Source organism: Portunus trituberculatus, chromosome 13 (genome assembly GCF_017591435.1).
Source record: "Portunus trituberculatus isolate SZX2019 chromosome 13, ASM1759143v1, whole genome shotgun sequence".
Lineage (NCBI taxonomy): Eukaryota > Metazoa > Arthropoda > Malacostraca > Decapoda > Portunidae > Portunus > Portunus trituberculatus.
In genome coordinates this window covers 9,581,883-9,597,221 of record NC_059267.1, presented here as the reverse complement: position 1 = coordinate 9,597,221, position 15,339 = coordinate 9,581,883, and the positions used below count along the sequence as shown (strand labels likewise).

The 15,339-nt window shown below is 40.5% G+C and overlaps 1 protein-coding gene across 3 annotated transcripts in view; it reads right to left on the bottom strand.

Annotated features, from left to right (window-relative positions):
• The window catches only part of LOC123503161 (carbohydrate sulfotransferase 11-like), a 100,472-nt gene that overhangs the window by 38,024 nt on the left and 47,109 nt on the right, over positions 1 to 15,339 (bottom strand). For all 3 annotated transcript variants that reach the window (XM_045252669.1, XM_045252670.1, XM_045252671.1), the window contains exon 3: positions 11,990 to 12,142. In XM_045252669.1, coding sequence (XP_045108604.1) covers positions 11,990 to 12,142 — 153 coding nt within the window. The remainder of the gene's footprint in view (positions 1 to 11,989; positions 12,143 to 15,339) is intronic.

The following is a 15,339-nucleotide window of genomic DNA, read 5'->3' as shown; positions in this document are numbered from 1 at the left end:
ATCATAACTTCTCTTCTTTAATGAATCGCGTTCTAAATTTACCCTGTTTAGTATGCCTGGCGACACTCGAGTGAGCCAAGGGTGGGTCACGTAGGGAGACAGGCGAACGGAATCAGCGCACATCTTATCACTTGTAAAGAGGCGCTAGTGATCTCCGGACTGGAAGCCGAGGAGGAGGAGGAGGAGGAGGAGGAGGAGGAGGAGGAGGAAGTTTTATAAAAGATGACAAAGGATTAAGGAGGAGGAAGTTTTTTAAAAGATGACAAAGGATTACGGAGGAGGAGGAGGAGAAGGAGTAGAAAGAGGAGGAGGAGGAGGAGGAGGAGGAGGAGGAGGAGGAGGAGGAGGAGAAGGAGTAGGAGGAGGAGGAGGAGGAGGAGGAGGAGGAGGAGGAGGAGGAGGAAGTTTTATAAAAGATGACAAAGAATTATGGAGGAGGAGGAGGAGGAGGAGGAGGAGGAGGAGGAGGAGGAGGAGGAGGAGGAGGAGGAGGAGGAGGAGATGGAGGAGGAGGAGCAATAAAATTACCTCAACAGCCATAAAACCGCCTGAATACTTAAATCTGTGTGGCTAATTTAGACGAGGAGGTGGATTACATTTTTCTGAACATTAGCAAGATAACTCAGGGTGTGTTTCCAATTCTGACGGCATTTCCTACATACCACGACACTAAGGAATGAGATATAAGTAATTATCTCCCCCTCTCTCTCTCTCTCAACAGGTCAACACCACAAGATATGTTCCCTACTTCCCCTATAACCACCACCACCACCACCACCACCACCACCACCACCACCGCCACCACAAGAACCAGTTTCCCCTATTCTAGTTTTTCGTAACCGCAGTGGCTCCAGTTCCGTGTTTGGGGACGCCCTGGATCTACAGGAGGCGTGGTGACCGGGGGAGAAGCACAGCATAGGACAGTGACCGGGCTCTGCTTCTACCGGCCATGCCCTTCAGGATACGAGATTTGTTGTGTCCAGCCATACCAGTGCAGTTTCTTCTGATATTTGGAAGTGTAGCTATTTATATATATTTTCTTATTTTTCATGTAAGCGGGGAAGTCCTGGCAAGAAAAGGACTAAAAATGCCCACTTACATGCCAGTCGCCGAGCAGGTTTGGGAGAGTTAGCCAAAAGGAATGCGATAAATGTCTTAAAACCTTCTTCTTAAATGTGTTCAGGTCACAGGAAGATGGAAATACAGAAGCCAGTAGGGAGTCAGTGTATAGTTTCCTGTGACGAGTATTAAGAGAGGAAGTTCAACCTGTGTATACTTTTTCTTCTATGATTTGTATCATTGAGGAAGTTTAACCCCTTCAGTATCATGACAAGTTTTCATATTTATTCTTTTTACTATCAGGTGATTTTATACAGCTTCAGAATCTCAAGTGGGGATTAAAATAGTGAAGATTCAGGACCATTAACCTTCTGACCTCCATAGAACCTTGCTAATGTAAATAAAACCGTATAATCCCATCCAAAACTCATGACAGCAATGCGTCTCGGTATATCATTTTTTTTTTCTTTTTTACCTCTTTTTTTGGCTAATAGCACCTCAATGGGACTGTTTTTCTTAATGTTAAAGTTGTTGTTGGCCGGCCAAGTGTTCCTCTTATGTGAAAAATAGTGTTCTCTGATTTGTAATAAGAGTGGAACTGTAACTGTAACTGTAACCGTATGTATTTGAAACTTCTGTATATTTTTCTCCGATATTAAGAAAAGTAACCACGTATATTAGAAACCATTGAATTGTTTTCTTTGATTCATGCTAAGGCCGCCGTGGTACAGTGGAACCATGCGTGCTTTGAGGTCCGAGGGGTCTCCAAGTACATGGGTTCGAATCCTGTCCACGGTCCGAGTGTAGGTTGGGCTTCCTCACTCGGGGCAACGGTTTCCTAGCGGGTGGGCTTTGAGATAGAAGGTACCACAAAAAAGTATCCCCTTTAACCCATAAAATCCCGTGATTAGTCCACATTATATATATAAAAGGAACAGTAATTATGTGCATCGTAAGCCACAGTACACAGTTTTTCTCCATAAAACTAAACTCTTGTATACTAAGGCTCCATTAGTTTCCTTTTTTATGTCACATTCAGTATTTTTCATGTTAGAAGGGGAAGTTGACCAAGGGCAACAAAAAAAAAGCAGCATGGTGATAGAACGATGCAATAATCTTAGCTGCGCACAATAACCTTCCTATTCTGTCACCTGCACCATTCCCTCACTACGGCTCGTATTCACAAACACTGCTCTTTCGCAACGTCTATTTCCAAAGGCCACAAACACGACTGACGGGCTTCTCATGGGTATTTCTCCTGTTAATGATGTACAAAATCTGTCAATTTGTCACTAGAACCGTAAAAATACTATTAAGAATTCGGTGAACTTCAACTAAATTGCGGTATATAAGTGTTTCACAATAAGATCCAGTATACAATTCATAAGACTGAATGTTATACGGTACATTTATCAAAACAAAGGACCCCTGTCTATATATAGTTAAGGAAAGATGAAGCAGAAGATAGGAATAAATGACTAGACGAAGAAAAACTAAGTGATCAGAGGACACAGGATGGTAATGGAAGAAGTGGAGAGAACAGAGAAGAATGGAAGGAGTTACCAGAAAGAGAGAAAAGAGATAACGGGACGAGTGACAAGAGAGATCAAACAATAAGCATGCAGAGACAGAGTGAAATAGATGGAGGTGTAACAAGACAGACGAACGAGTGAGCATAAATAGAAGATGAAAAAAGGAACCGGAGAAAGAAGGAAAAGAGAACAAATGATAAATGGGAACTGGAGAAAGAGGGAAAGAGAACTAACGATACTTGAACAGAATAGAGAGAAAGGAGTAAGAAGAAGTGAAAGAAGAAATGAAGAAAATATAAAGATGAATAAGTGAGGAAAGAGACAAATTCGCCATGAAAAATAAAAGACCAAAAGACGTAAGAAAGAGGAGAGAGAACGAGAAGAGAGAACAAGAAGAGAAAGAACAGGAACAGAGCGAACAGGAGACAGATGGACGGGAGGGGGAGTGAGATTGTGACAGAACGGGAATCTTCCACGGTGTCTCCTCCTCCTCCTCCTCCTCCTCCTCCTCCTCCTTCTCGCACAACAGACAGGAAGGACGGAAGGGAGGAGAGGCTGGAGGGGAGTTGTGATTGGAGGGAGATAAGGATCACACTTTCTAAAACGTAATATTTGATGATACATACAGTTAGGTTAGGTTGGGTTAGGTTGGGTTGGGTTAGGTTACGTTAGGTTAGGTTAGGTTGGGTTAGGTTAGGTAAGGTTGGGTTACGTTGGGTTAGGTTAGGTTAGATTAGGTTGGGTTAGGTTGAGTTGTATTTAGGTTAGATTAGGTTGGGTTAGGTTGGGTTAGGTTGAGTTGTATTTAGGTTAGGTTAGGTACAATCTCGTCAGCTGTATACATCGATACATTTTCTCTTTAAGTTGTACATTTTATAGTAGCCCAGTGAAGTTAGTTTTATTTTCCTCTTTACTAATATAACGTGGTCACTTATACATTTTTTCAGTGCTGGAATAAGGAATAGGGAAAAATACATTCCTTATGCTAAACTGTCACGAATGGCAAAACAAAACAGAAAATGACAAATGGCCGAGAGTGTACCGCCAGCTGAATCCGCGCCTGGACGAGAGAGAGAGAGAGAGAGAGAGAGAGAGAGAGAGAGAGAGAGAGAGAGAGAGAGAGAGAGGATGTGGGGCGTTGGTGCTGAAGAAGAGTGGTGGGCAAGAACTACTCCTTACTTTGATGTTACTTTATCATATTTTTGAGTAAATAAAGTAAAAATATTCATCATTTTTTGTATCTGATTAATCATTTTTTGATTAATGAATGCCTTTAGTGCCTTCAGTGTCTTCATATTTTGTTTCTTGGTATTTCGCAGAATGAATGCAACAAATTATCTCACAACGTTTTTCCTTTGCTTGATTGGAATGTTCTTTTACGATAAAACATAATAAAAAAGGCTTAAGTATTTTCGTATGGGATAAGTGGTAGATTTGATTATTTCTTCGTACGTTTTTATTCTTTCAAGTTTGTACACGGAATGAATGCAAGAAATCATCACATAACATCTACTATTACTTTATTTACATGCTTACTTTTCCACTCTCTTTTTCTTATATACATATTTATTGTTTCTGGGGCATCTAGCCTGCATGAGCAAATTTCAAGGTGTAGCGGGCAACCTCCCCCAGTCTCAAAGGACGCCAGACTGACCCTGCAATTACGCCCGAAACGTGGTGGGTCAGGAAAGGTGAACAAACCCTGCCCGACACAACCACGCGTTCCCACACCCACTGAGCAACACACACACACACACACACACACACACACACACACACACACACACACACACACACACACACACACACACACACCGCCCGGTAGCTCAGTGGTTAGAGCGCTGGCTTCACAAGCCAGATGACCGGGGTTCGATTCCCCGGCCGGGTGGAGATATTTGGGTGTCTCCTTTCACGTGTAGCCCCTGTTCACCTAGCAGTGAGTAGGTACGGGATGTAAATCGAGGAGTTGTGACCTTGTTGTCCCGGTGTGTGGTGTGTGCCTGGTCTCAGACCTATCCCAAGATCGGAAATAATGAGCTCTGAGCTCGTTCCGTAGGTAACGTCTGGCTGTCTCGTCAGAGACTGCAGCAGATCAAACAGTGAATTACAAACATACACACACACACACTGTTGCCATATGTTATTTATCTATATACTGCTAAATTGCAAACCGTCTCTAACCTAACCAGCGACACATACACTCGTATACTCCATTCTTCCCATCTTTGCATATCAACGTGTAACTCTTTCCTGAACTTTCATATAAGTCCTTTTCTTGCCTCGCTTAATCCGGTTTCTGTTTGGATAATAATATCAAGTTTTCCTCCACATGTCATTCCTCTATGCAAATTAACTTTTACTTTGAATGCGCATACGTCAAAGTACCCTCCATCTACCATTCGTCTACAGCACACTTATTTTTACTGCATACTCACACATCAGTTTCCTTCAAGCATCATTCCTCTTAGTACATCATTCCTCTTAGTACATTCATTTTTGACTTAGAACACCGATATATCAAAATTTCTTACTAGTATAATTGATTTAAGTATGATATTTACTTATATTTTTCTATTATCTTATTCATCAATTTATTTATCTATCTACAAGTATCATTTCTTTAAGCACACATTTATCTCGACTTGGAACACTCGTACAAACTTCCTACACATACCATTCCTGTAAGCAAGCCTATTTCTACTTACAAAACTCAGACAGTTGCGAAGGTAAGAGCGAAGGAGACGCCGCAAAAAAACAACAGACCACATTAATGGCAGTCCCCGTACAAAACATACCTACACATATGTACCTATCATCACTGTCCGTTAATTGTAGCTCATTTTCTTTTCAGACGCCTTATGGACTCGGCGCCACCAACCTGATTGCGGAGTCCACACCTGTCATCTACTGCTTTACTTGGGGTCAGTTTGTCTTTATCTCCTTTGCGTATCTAGAACACGAACCCATACACTCTTAACCCCTTCAGTACTGGAACGCAGTTTTACCTCGAATTTGGGTGTGATTAGACGATTTTATTGCCATTGGGAAGGGTTTATAAAGGTCAGAAAAATAATGGCAACAGTCTTCACTATTTTCATCCTCACATAAGTTCCTGAAGTTGTGTAAAATCGCCAAATAGTAACCATAATGAAAAGAAAAACGCGTCCTGGTACCGAATGGGTTAAATTTCCTCTTTTCATCCTCCATGCAGGTCTTCCGTCTCCGAAATTTAACCCCTTCTCTGGAACTCCTAGCCATGTGATTAACGGAACAAGCCCCCGTACACTCTCCAGCTCCAGTGTGAGACAGAGCCACATACCGCCCAAGACCTTCTCACTCTTGCCTCACGAAACACGCACCTCCGTACACTTTCCAGCTTCTTCTGTGTTGCCGCGTCTTGATATTGGAAAGTCAGCTATCATCCACACACCGCCAAGTTTTTTTTTTTTTTATTTCATTATTTCTAACACACCTCCGTACACTCTCCAGCTTTTGTGTTGCCGCGTCTTTACATGAGTGAGTCAGCTATCACCAACACACCGCCACGTTTTTCTTTTTCTTATTTCATTGTTTTATTCTCTTTTAAATCATTAGCTCTTTTACTTCCTCCCTCGTAACGAGCTAAGGAATTCCACCTTTAAAAAAAAAAATTTTCTACAGGAGACGTGGGATTGTTATTAAATTGTGACTAGAATAATGAAAACACGTTTGACAACCTCGATTCCTATATAAGTGTTGAAACCAGTCGAGGTCAGGCAAACACAAGGCCAATGCATACCTGTTAAATCTTACAAATTTTGTGTAAGTCTGAAGTAATTTCTGTGATTTCCAAGACTTACGACGTCAGTTGAAAATGTTGCGTTTTTTTCTTCGCATACATATATATATATATATATATATATATATATATATATATATATATATATATATATATATATATATATATATATATATATATATATATATATATTTATTTTTTTTATTTATTTTTTTTTTTATGTAAAATAAATTCCCCTCTCCCAGCATATCGGGATGTGCTTCCTTCAGTTTCTTGGCAGTGATGAAAGGGTCTTTTTTCAGTTCAGGCGCCAGCACTTGTCAGTCCTTGGGTGTGTCTTCCCTTCCTTTCATACACAAACTTACGGTCTCTAACGCAGAATCTTACGGCGAGACACCACAGCAGCTTAACAGTTGTGGGAAGGTTGCAAGGCACTTAATGCTTCATATGTTACAGTTCTTTATCTCTAACTACTGGCATTCTTTTCTGTTGCTCTTGGCCAATATCAGTATCACTCTTATATTAAAAAAATGAATAATAAAGATAAATTAAAGTGCTGTTCCTGGTGTCTTGTTTTAACAGTTTTAGTCATGCCAATCTTTCCAGTCAAAGAAAATAAGAAAAAAGGAAAAAGAAAGAAAAACAAAGCAAAACAGACCATTAATCTTCCTATTGAAAATAAATATGTAAATAAACAGAATAAAGTAAACTTCCTGGCTCATACGTTATCGATCTTAGCTGCCCCAATATTTGAAGTTTAAAAAAAGAATAAGTGAATGAAAAATGATAGAAAAATAAACAAACCTAGCCATCAGCCTTCCTAATGAAAACATAAATAGATAAACAAACAAAAACAAAAGATAAAATTCCTGGCATCATGCGTTATCGGTCTTAGCTGCTCCAATATTTGCAGTTAAAAAAAAAGAATAAGTGAATGAAAAAGAAAAGAAAAGTAAACAAATCAGTCTTCCTATATTTTCCATCAGTCTTCCTCACATTTTAGCAATTAGCACCAGGCAACAGCGTCAAGCACTGTAGATTTCTGGAGTTCACGTTATCGGTCTTAATTATCCCAATATTTTCTGTTTAAAAAAGAAATAAGTGAATGAAAAGTGAAAGAGAAGTAAAAAAAAAAAAAAAAAAATCTAACCATCAGCCATCCTAACGTTTCGGCCATTAGCACCAGGCAACAGCATCAGGCATTGCAGATTTCCGAGGGTCAGATCAGCAGCCTCGCCTCGCCTTGTCTCGCCTCGCCTCGCCTTGCCTCGCCTCGCCTCGCCTTACCTCGCCTCGCCTTGCCTCGCCTTGCCTTCCCTTGCCTTACTTTGCCTCGCCTTGCCTCGCCTTGCCCTCGCCCCGCCTCGCTTTGCCTTGCCTTGCCTTGCCTCGCCTTGCCTTGCCTCGCCTCGCCTCGCCTTGCCTTGCCTTGCCTTGCCTTGCCTTGCCTTGCCTTGCCTCACCTTGCCTTGCCTCGCCTCGCCTTGCCTTGCCTTGCCTTGCCTCGCCTCACCTTGCCTCGCCTCGCCTTCGCCTCGCCTCGCCTCGCCTTGCCTTGCCTTGCCTTGTTTCGCTTCGCCTCTCCTCGCCTCGCCTCCTGTACCTTGCAAGAGGCTCGCACTGTTTCCTGCGGCGCTTATGGTCGTAAATAAATCTAATTTCACAACCAGTCCTCATAAAACTGTCGCCGGATAGTTAAAAGAAAGTTGCAGTTAATGACTACATATGCAGAGGAATGTATGTACGTAGAGAAGAAGGACGAGGAGGAGGAAAAGAAAGATCAAGAAATTAGAAGGAAGATGAATGAAGACGAAAGAAGATGAAAAATAAGAGGGAAAAAAGAAAGATGAAAAAATAGGAAAGAAGAAAAACAGGAACAAACAGAAGAAAAAAAAGAAGAAGAAGAAGAAGAAGAAGAAGAAGAAGAAGAAGAAGAAGAAGAAGAAGAAGAAGAAGAAGAAGAAGAAGAGAAGAAGAAGAAGAAGAAGAAGAAGAAGAAGAAGAAGAAGAAGAAGAAGAAGAAGAAGAAAAGAAGAAGAAAGAAGAAGAAGAAATGAAAATGGTGAATAAAGTTTAATTTTCTTACTGAAAAGGCAAAACCATTAAATCCTCTGAGAGAGAGAGAGAGAGAGAGAGAGAGAGAGAGAGAGAGAGAGAGAGAGAGAGAGAGAGAGAGCGCAGACAAGCTTAAGTGCAGGACGTCAAAGAAAAACTGATGAGAGAAAAGACATTTATCTCATCCTCATATTTTTTTTTTTATCCTCATTTTGGCACCTGTCTCTTCCATTACCCCTCGCCTGTCACTTGGCTTTCCTCTCTCTCTCTCTCTCTCTCTCTCTCTCTCTCTCTCGGTGTGGGTGTAGATACGCATGTAGGTGGCTTAGGTCATATTTGGGGGTCCAGGGTTTGCATCCTTTCAGCTTCCCGCCGCACACATCACCGGGTCACCATTCCGAGAGGCGGGACACAACCCCCGACTAACACCCGGTACCCACTCACTGCTGGATGGACATGGGCGCGGGTTTGAACAGACCGCCCAATTTTCTCCGCGCTCTCTCTCTCTCTCTCTCTCTCTCTCTCTCTCTCTCTCTCTCTCTCTCTCTCTCTCTCTCTCGCATGCAGATCAGAGCGGGTTGAAAAGCGACAAAAAAGAAAAAAAAAAAAGAAAGAAAAATAAAGCAGGGTACGAACTTAGCCATAGCAGAGGAGAAATCAGGAACACGCTAAGCTGATACATGGTGAGAGAGAGAGAGAGAGAGAGAGAGAGAGAGAGAGAGAGAGAGAGAGAGAGAGAGAGAGTGTGTGTGTGTTCTGAAGAGGTTTATTACGCTTCGATACATTCTGGTAAAAAAAAAAAAAAAAAAAAAAGGAGACATACTGTGATTCTAAGATATTAACACCTCAACTGTCGCTTTGTTCGAGTCATATTCATATTCTGACTCGTTATAGTAGTTTCAGATCTGCCACACCCACTTATCCATACTCATTTTAGTGCATTTAATTCCACATACCATAGAGAGAGAGAGAGAGAGAGAGAGAGAGAGAGAGAGAGAGGTAACAGTCAACGCACATTAGGTCATCCCCCACTCTAACAGCAATGCCCCACCCATGCGTTCCAGCGTACAGTCTGAACGAACACCTACATGCGGAAGGCGACAGGTACAAGTTAGAGTATTGCCACCTGACTGACTGACCGCTAACACGACCATACTTAGAAACACCTGCGCTCCTCCACTCCTTTCAAGAGACTGGAGTTGATTGAAGTCAGACGGGTCTTTTTCAGGTTTTATTTATTTATATTCTTTCATGTAAGAGAGAGGACTGCCAGGGGAAAAAAATATGAGAAAAAAAAAAAGGCCCACTGGAATTGTAGTCTCCATAAAAGATTCGGAAGATTTAATCAAAAGCCAGGGACAAATGTCTTCTGTTTCTAGTGATAGTTTAACAAGGGTTTCGCATAAGTAGTAAGTGAAGCAGCTGTATAAAGAAGGCAAATCATCGCTAGTGGTGAGGAAATTAAGCGTTTTTACTCAATATGGGTGCCAGTAAGACTCATTCACAGAAAATAAAAGAAAGGTGGTGGAAAAACACTATTCCGTCTCACCAAACAGTTTCTTTCTTATAAGATGGAAGAAGGAAACTTATTTATTGCATTTTGATTATTAACGTCTTTCTTTTAAGTTTTGCAATTGAAGTGTGAAGAAATGTTTTGTAGTAGTGATAGTTACATCAAATAAGACTGATTTTTATTAGTTTTGTTAGAGAGAGAGAGAGAGAGAGAGAGAGAGAGAGAGAGAGAGAGAGAGAGAGAGAGAGAGAGAGAGAGAGAGAGAGAGAGACAAGACCCCAGAAAGAACAAGTTTTATCCCCCATCTCCCTTCCTCAAGCCAGCCAATGTTGCCAATTCAAAGATAAAATGAGCAGCTTTTTACACAAAGAAAAAAAAAAAAATCTTTTACATAAGGGGAAAATGGAGTCAGAGAGAGAGAGAGAGAGAGAGAGAGAGAGAGAGAGAGAGAGAGAGAAACCTGTCATTCCCTTTACATTCCCCATTATCTAGTATACTATTCATCCTTCATCAGATCCTTCTTCCCACACATTCCTGTCTCCCCATCACCGCCGGCCACTCCCCATCCCTCACTCACCGCGCCTCGCCAGACCTCGTCTCGCCCCATTACGTCATGTCTCTCCTCAAATTCTCCCTATGCCTCACTGCTCATTTCATATGTAAACAGTGGCTCCCAAAATAATTACTCTCTCTCTCTCTCTCTCTCTCTCTCTCTCTCTCTCTCTCTAACTTTAAATCTCTCCGTCTGTTTGTTTGTCTTTTTCTGTTTATTTCTATTCACGTTTATTACTATGTATCAGCACTATTTCTCTCTCTCTCTCTCTCTCTCTCTCTCTCTCTCTCTCTCTCTCTCTCTCTCTCTCTCTCTCTCTCTCTCTCTCTCTCTCCACCCAGCTGTACTACCATTAGAGAAAAATTAAAAAAAAAAAAACTAAATACTTCTTTTTTTAGAACCAGTATAAGAACGTGTCTGTGTGTCTGTCAATCGATCTGTCAGTTCTGTTGTGGAAATACAGATGTGTGCGCAAACTACACGATAATAATGATTCGTAGAGTTTGTTACCCTGACGACTGCTTTGCTAATACTTTAATTCTAGGACTGAGAACTCTAAGGGCCAGTGTCCCAAAAAAATCTGAGTTTTGAGAAGAGCACGTGTGAAATGTTGCATCCCTCATTAACTATCAGGTAATTACAGCAAAATAGCGCCAGTGTATCTCCCCGAATACATGGACGACATTGGCCATTATAGCACTGATAGACTGATGATTTTCTAGTTTAGTGGTGCGCTTATCAACAATTGGCCATTTTTTGACATTGGCCCTTCTAGCTCTCAGCCCTAGAATTGATACTACCATGTGTCTATAGTTCTGGTTTTTGCATTACCTTCCCTACTTGTTGTAAAAAGAAAATGATAAAAAGGGATGAGAGTAAGAATGTGTAGGGATAATTGAAGAAAAGGAGGAGGATGTGGAGGAAGAGGAGGAGGAGGAGGAGAAGCAAGAAGCACGAAGAAGAAGAAGAAGAAGAAGAAGAAGAAGAAGAAGAAGAAGAAGAAGAAGAAGAAGAAGAAGAAGAGGAGGAGGAGGAGGAGGAAGAAGAAGAAGAAGAAGAAGAAAACAAAGGAAGAAGTAGAAGAAGAAGAAGAACAAGAACAAGAAGAACAAGAAGAAGAAGAACAAGAACAAGAAGAACAAGAAGAAGAACAAGAACAAGAAGAACAAGAACAAGAAGAACAAGAAGAAGAAGAACAAGGAGAAGAAGAACAAGAAGTAAAACAAGAAGAAGAAGAAGAAGAAGAAGAAGAAGAAGAAGAAGAAGAAGAAGAAGAAGAAGAAGAAGAAGAAGAAGAAGAGAAAGAGGAAGAAGAAGAAAACGATACTAATAATAACCATAAGAAAAAAAAAAAACGAAAAAGAATAAAAATGAAAACAACAGCAACAACAGAAACAACAACAATCAATTAAGTTCACTGCCTCACACTAACTTCAGAGAATAGACCACACTAGACAGCAGGGGAAGGTCACAGTTTCACTCAGCCCTCTGCCACTGACCTTGTAGTTAGGGCACCAGGTGACGTGGTGCTTCGTATCCCACACCAGGTTAGGGAAGCGGTAACGATAAGAAGGCGGGTTAAGACAGGCGTGCTTCACCTGCCTGGCTCTCTCCACCATCACATCCACGCGGCCCTGCAGGTATTGCCGCTCCTGACGGGGATGTAGAAAGAATATACTGTTAATTTGTGGTAATCTTTAAAAAGAACACTGAGAGAAGGAATATGAAAGGACAAAGGGTATGAGACAACGAAAATGGAAGGAAGGAAGAAGGAGGAAGGAGGAAGGAAGGAGGAAGTCAGTTGTAACGTTAAGTAAGGTTTATATAATTCATCTCGTTCCTTTGCTAACTTCAACAGTATGAGTTTTTCTTGAGTCTTGAGTCTTTCACTGCGATATGCAACAATTCACAGCACTAAAAGCAATGCATGGAATCTTAATAAGTAGCACTAGGAAAGACAGCGATAACATGAATATATTTCACAATTTCTACCCAGTATTCAGTGCCTGGAGTTGTCTGCAAAGCAAGAAAAGGTGGCTTAAGTGTTAAGGAAAGATGCATCTGATAGCAGTGAAAGGGCCAAAATTTTATGTAAGCTCATTTCTCCCCTCTCAAAGCAATAAGTATTAATAGCGTCGGATCTAAAGAAGGAAACGAAACAAACTCTTTTAGGAAACCAGCACCCAAGTGGGCCTTATTTTTCACCTTTGGCTGGACCTCTCTCCTACATAAAAAAAAAAAAAAAGAAAACAAACAAAGGTCTACAAGATTCTTTCGGAGGTTAAAGAGATGCAGAATGAAGCTGTTGAGAGGGAATTGATTTTTCAGGTAGTCTGATTAACATTCCCTTCCGCATTAGCGCTGAGGATAGAAAAGAGAGGAACGGAGATCTATAAGAGAGTCTTTCTGATGTAAAGGAGATTAAGAGATAAGGAAGATTAACCTGAAGAAGAAAAAAACACGATTATCTTTCAGAGAGCCTGATTAATATTCCCTTCCGTGTTACGGCTAAGGAAAAAAAAAAAAAAAGAAATGAAGGTACATATAAATTTTTTTTCCCTTTCGAGAGAGAAGAGACTGTAAAGTAAATGAAGAAACAATGAACCTGCTGATTCGTAGAAGAATCCTGGTTTTGTAGATTCGGTCAACATTCTCTTCCAGCGTTAAGTCTGTAGAGAGAACAATGAGAAATGAAGGTCTGTAAGTGTTTTTGTTTTTGTTGTTGTTGTTGTTGTAGCTTTTGCTGTAAAGGAAATTAAGAAGTAAATTAAAGTGTTACAAGAATGATGATTTTAGATAACTTGATCAATATTCCCTTGCCGTGTTAACTCTGAGAAAAGAAAATAGAGAAATGAGCGCCTGTAAATAACTATTGATTTATTTGTATATTAGAAAACAAACAAACAAACAAGAGACTTAACCTGTAGGGAAAGGCTTGAGTTTCTAGTAGTTTGACCAACAATCAACATTTCCTTCCTTCTTAGTTGTGAGATAAGGAAAAAGAGAAATAAAGGTATATAAAAGTTTAGTTTTATTTATTGAAGATGGAGAAGCAACAAATGGTGCAGAGGGAGACTTAAAGACTTAATACTCCAGAAGTATGATAAACATTACATTTCTTGTTAGTTCTGATAAAAGAGAAAATGAATAAAGGTACATACACGTTTATAAATTTGTTAGAGATGGAAAAACAATAAACTCAAGCTGTAGACATAGAGCAACACTTAAATTATTCATACTAGTCTGATAAACGTTCTTGTTAAGTTTGAGAAGAGAAGGAATAGAATGAAATATATTTATTTACTAATTAGAGATGGAAAAGAAACGAACTTCAGCTGTAGAGAAAGACTTCATTTTCTAGTCCTCTGAGCAGCGAAGGAAGATCAATAAGTGTTTTAGAAATCGCCTCATTTACTTATTGGAGAATCATTGAACGTAACACATAAAGAAAGATTGCAAAAGTATACTGATTAACACAACTTCCCTTTTAGCTCTGAGGAAAGAAACGAATGGTCTATTGACTCTATTAGAAGCTATTGCCCGTAAAGCCAATGAGAAAACAAAGCCTTTATCGACTCAAGGCGGCAAAAACAAGACTGGAGAGCTTTACGAGGCGAGGCTGCCGTGCTATGAGAGGAAGTCACGAGGCGTTGTAAAAAGTGTTAGTCTCCTTAAATTGTAGTTCAAGTGTGAGAATGAAAGACGATGATGATGAAGAAGAGGAGGAGGAGGAGAAGGAAAAGGAGGAGGAGGAAAAAAAAGGTGAAGAAGGAGGAGGAAGAGGAGAGACTACTACTACTACTACTACTACTACTACTACTACTACTACTACTACTACTACTACTACTATTACTACTACTACTACTACTAATAATAATAATAATAATAACAACAACAAAAATATTATAACAATAATAAAAAAATAATAAGAAGAAGAAGAAGAGGAAACGAAAGAAGATCGAAGTAATAGTAGTAGCAGAAGTAGGACCTTTACCACCACCACCATCATCACCACCAGGAAGAGTAACAACAGCAGCAGCAGCGCAGCAATAAAGGCGGGTTCACACGTGCCAATTTGCGACTAATATTCTACGTAGCTAGAGTTTCCGACTCACAATCGGTGCCTAGCGACTGCACAAAGCAGTCGCAAAAACAAGACCAACATGTTGGTCTTGTTAGTCGATTTGCGACTTTATTTACGTAGTGACATCACGGAGTGAGCTTTGAAAATGTGGTCTCCAGGTATAGAGATGTTAGAGTGGTGAGGGAAAAAGAAGACATCTGGGATTACACAGTTAAAAAAAAAAAAAAAAAAAGCTTGCGCAAATCGTCGTTGGACGAAATAGCTGCCACTCTACAAGAACTGTTCCCTTCAATGCAGGGTGTTGTTGGAGGTGAGGATTGAAGACTTGTCAGGATTTAATTGATCGCATTTGTGCAGAGTCTTCTTAAGATTAACAATTTTCTTAAGACAAATGTAGGCTAATTTAGAGTGTGGTAGGCACTCCTTTCTTTCCTTCTACTTAGCCAAGGACACATCCACAGGCATTTTCTTCGCTGTTGACTCTTCCGGTACGCCAAAAGAAGAGCAACCACAGCTTCAGCATCGTTACTGGAGGAAGACATCTTGGTGGGGAGCTGTTTGTTTACACTCACTTCCCGCCAAGGCGCTTACTAGTCGATACTTTCCAGTTGCTATGTGTGACACTTTCCGACTAGAAGGGATGACTCTGAAACTGTACGCACGTAAAATATCAATCGCAAATTGGCACGTGTGAACCGGCTTTGATAATAGTACTAATCGTAGTAGTAGTAGTAGTAGTAGTAGTAGTAGTAGTAACAGAAATAA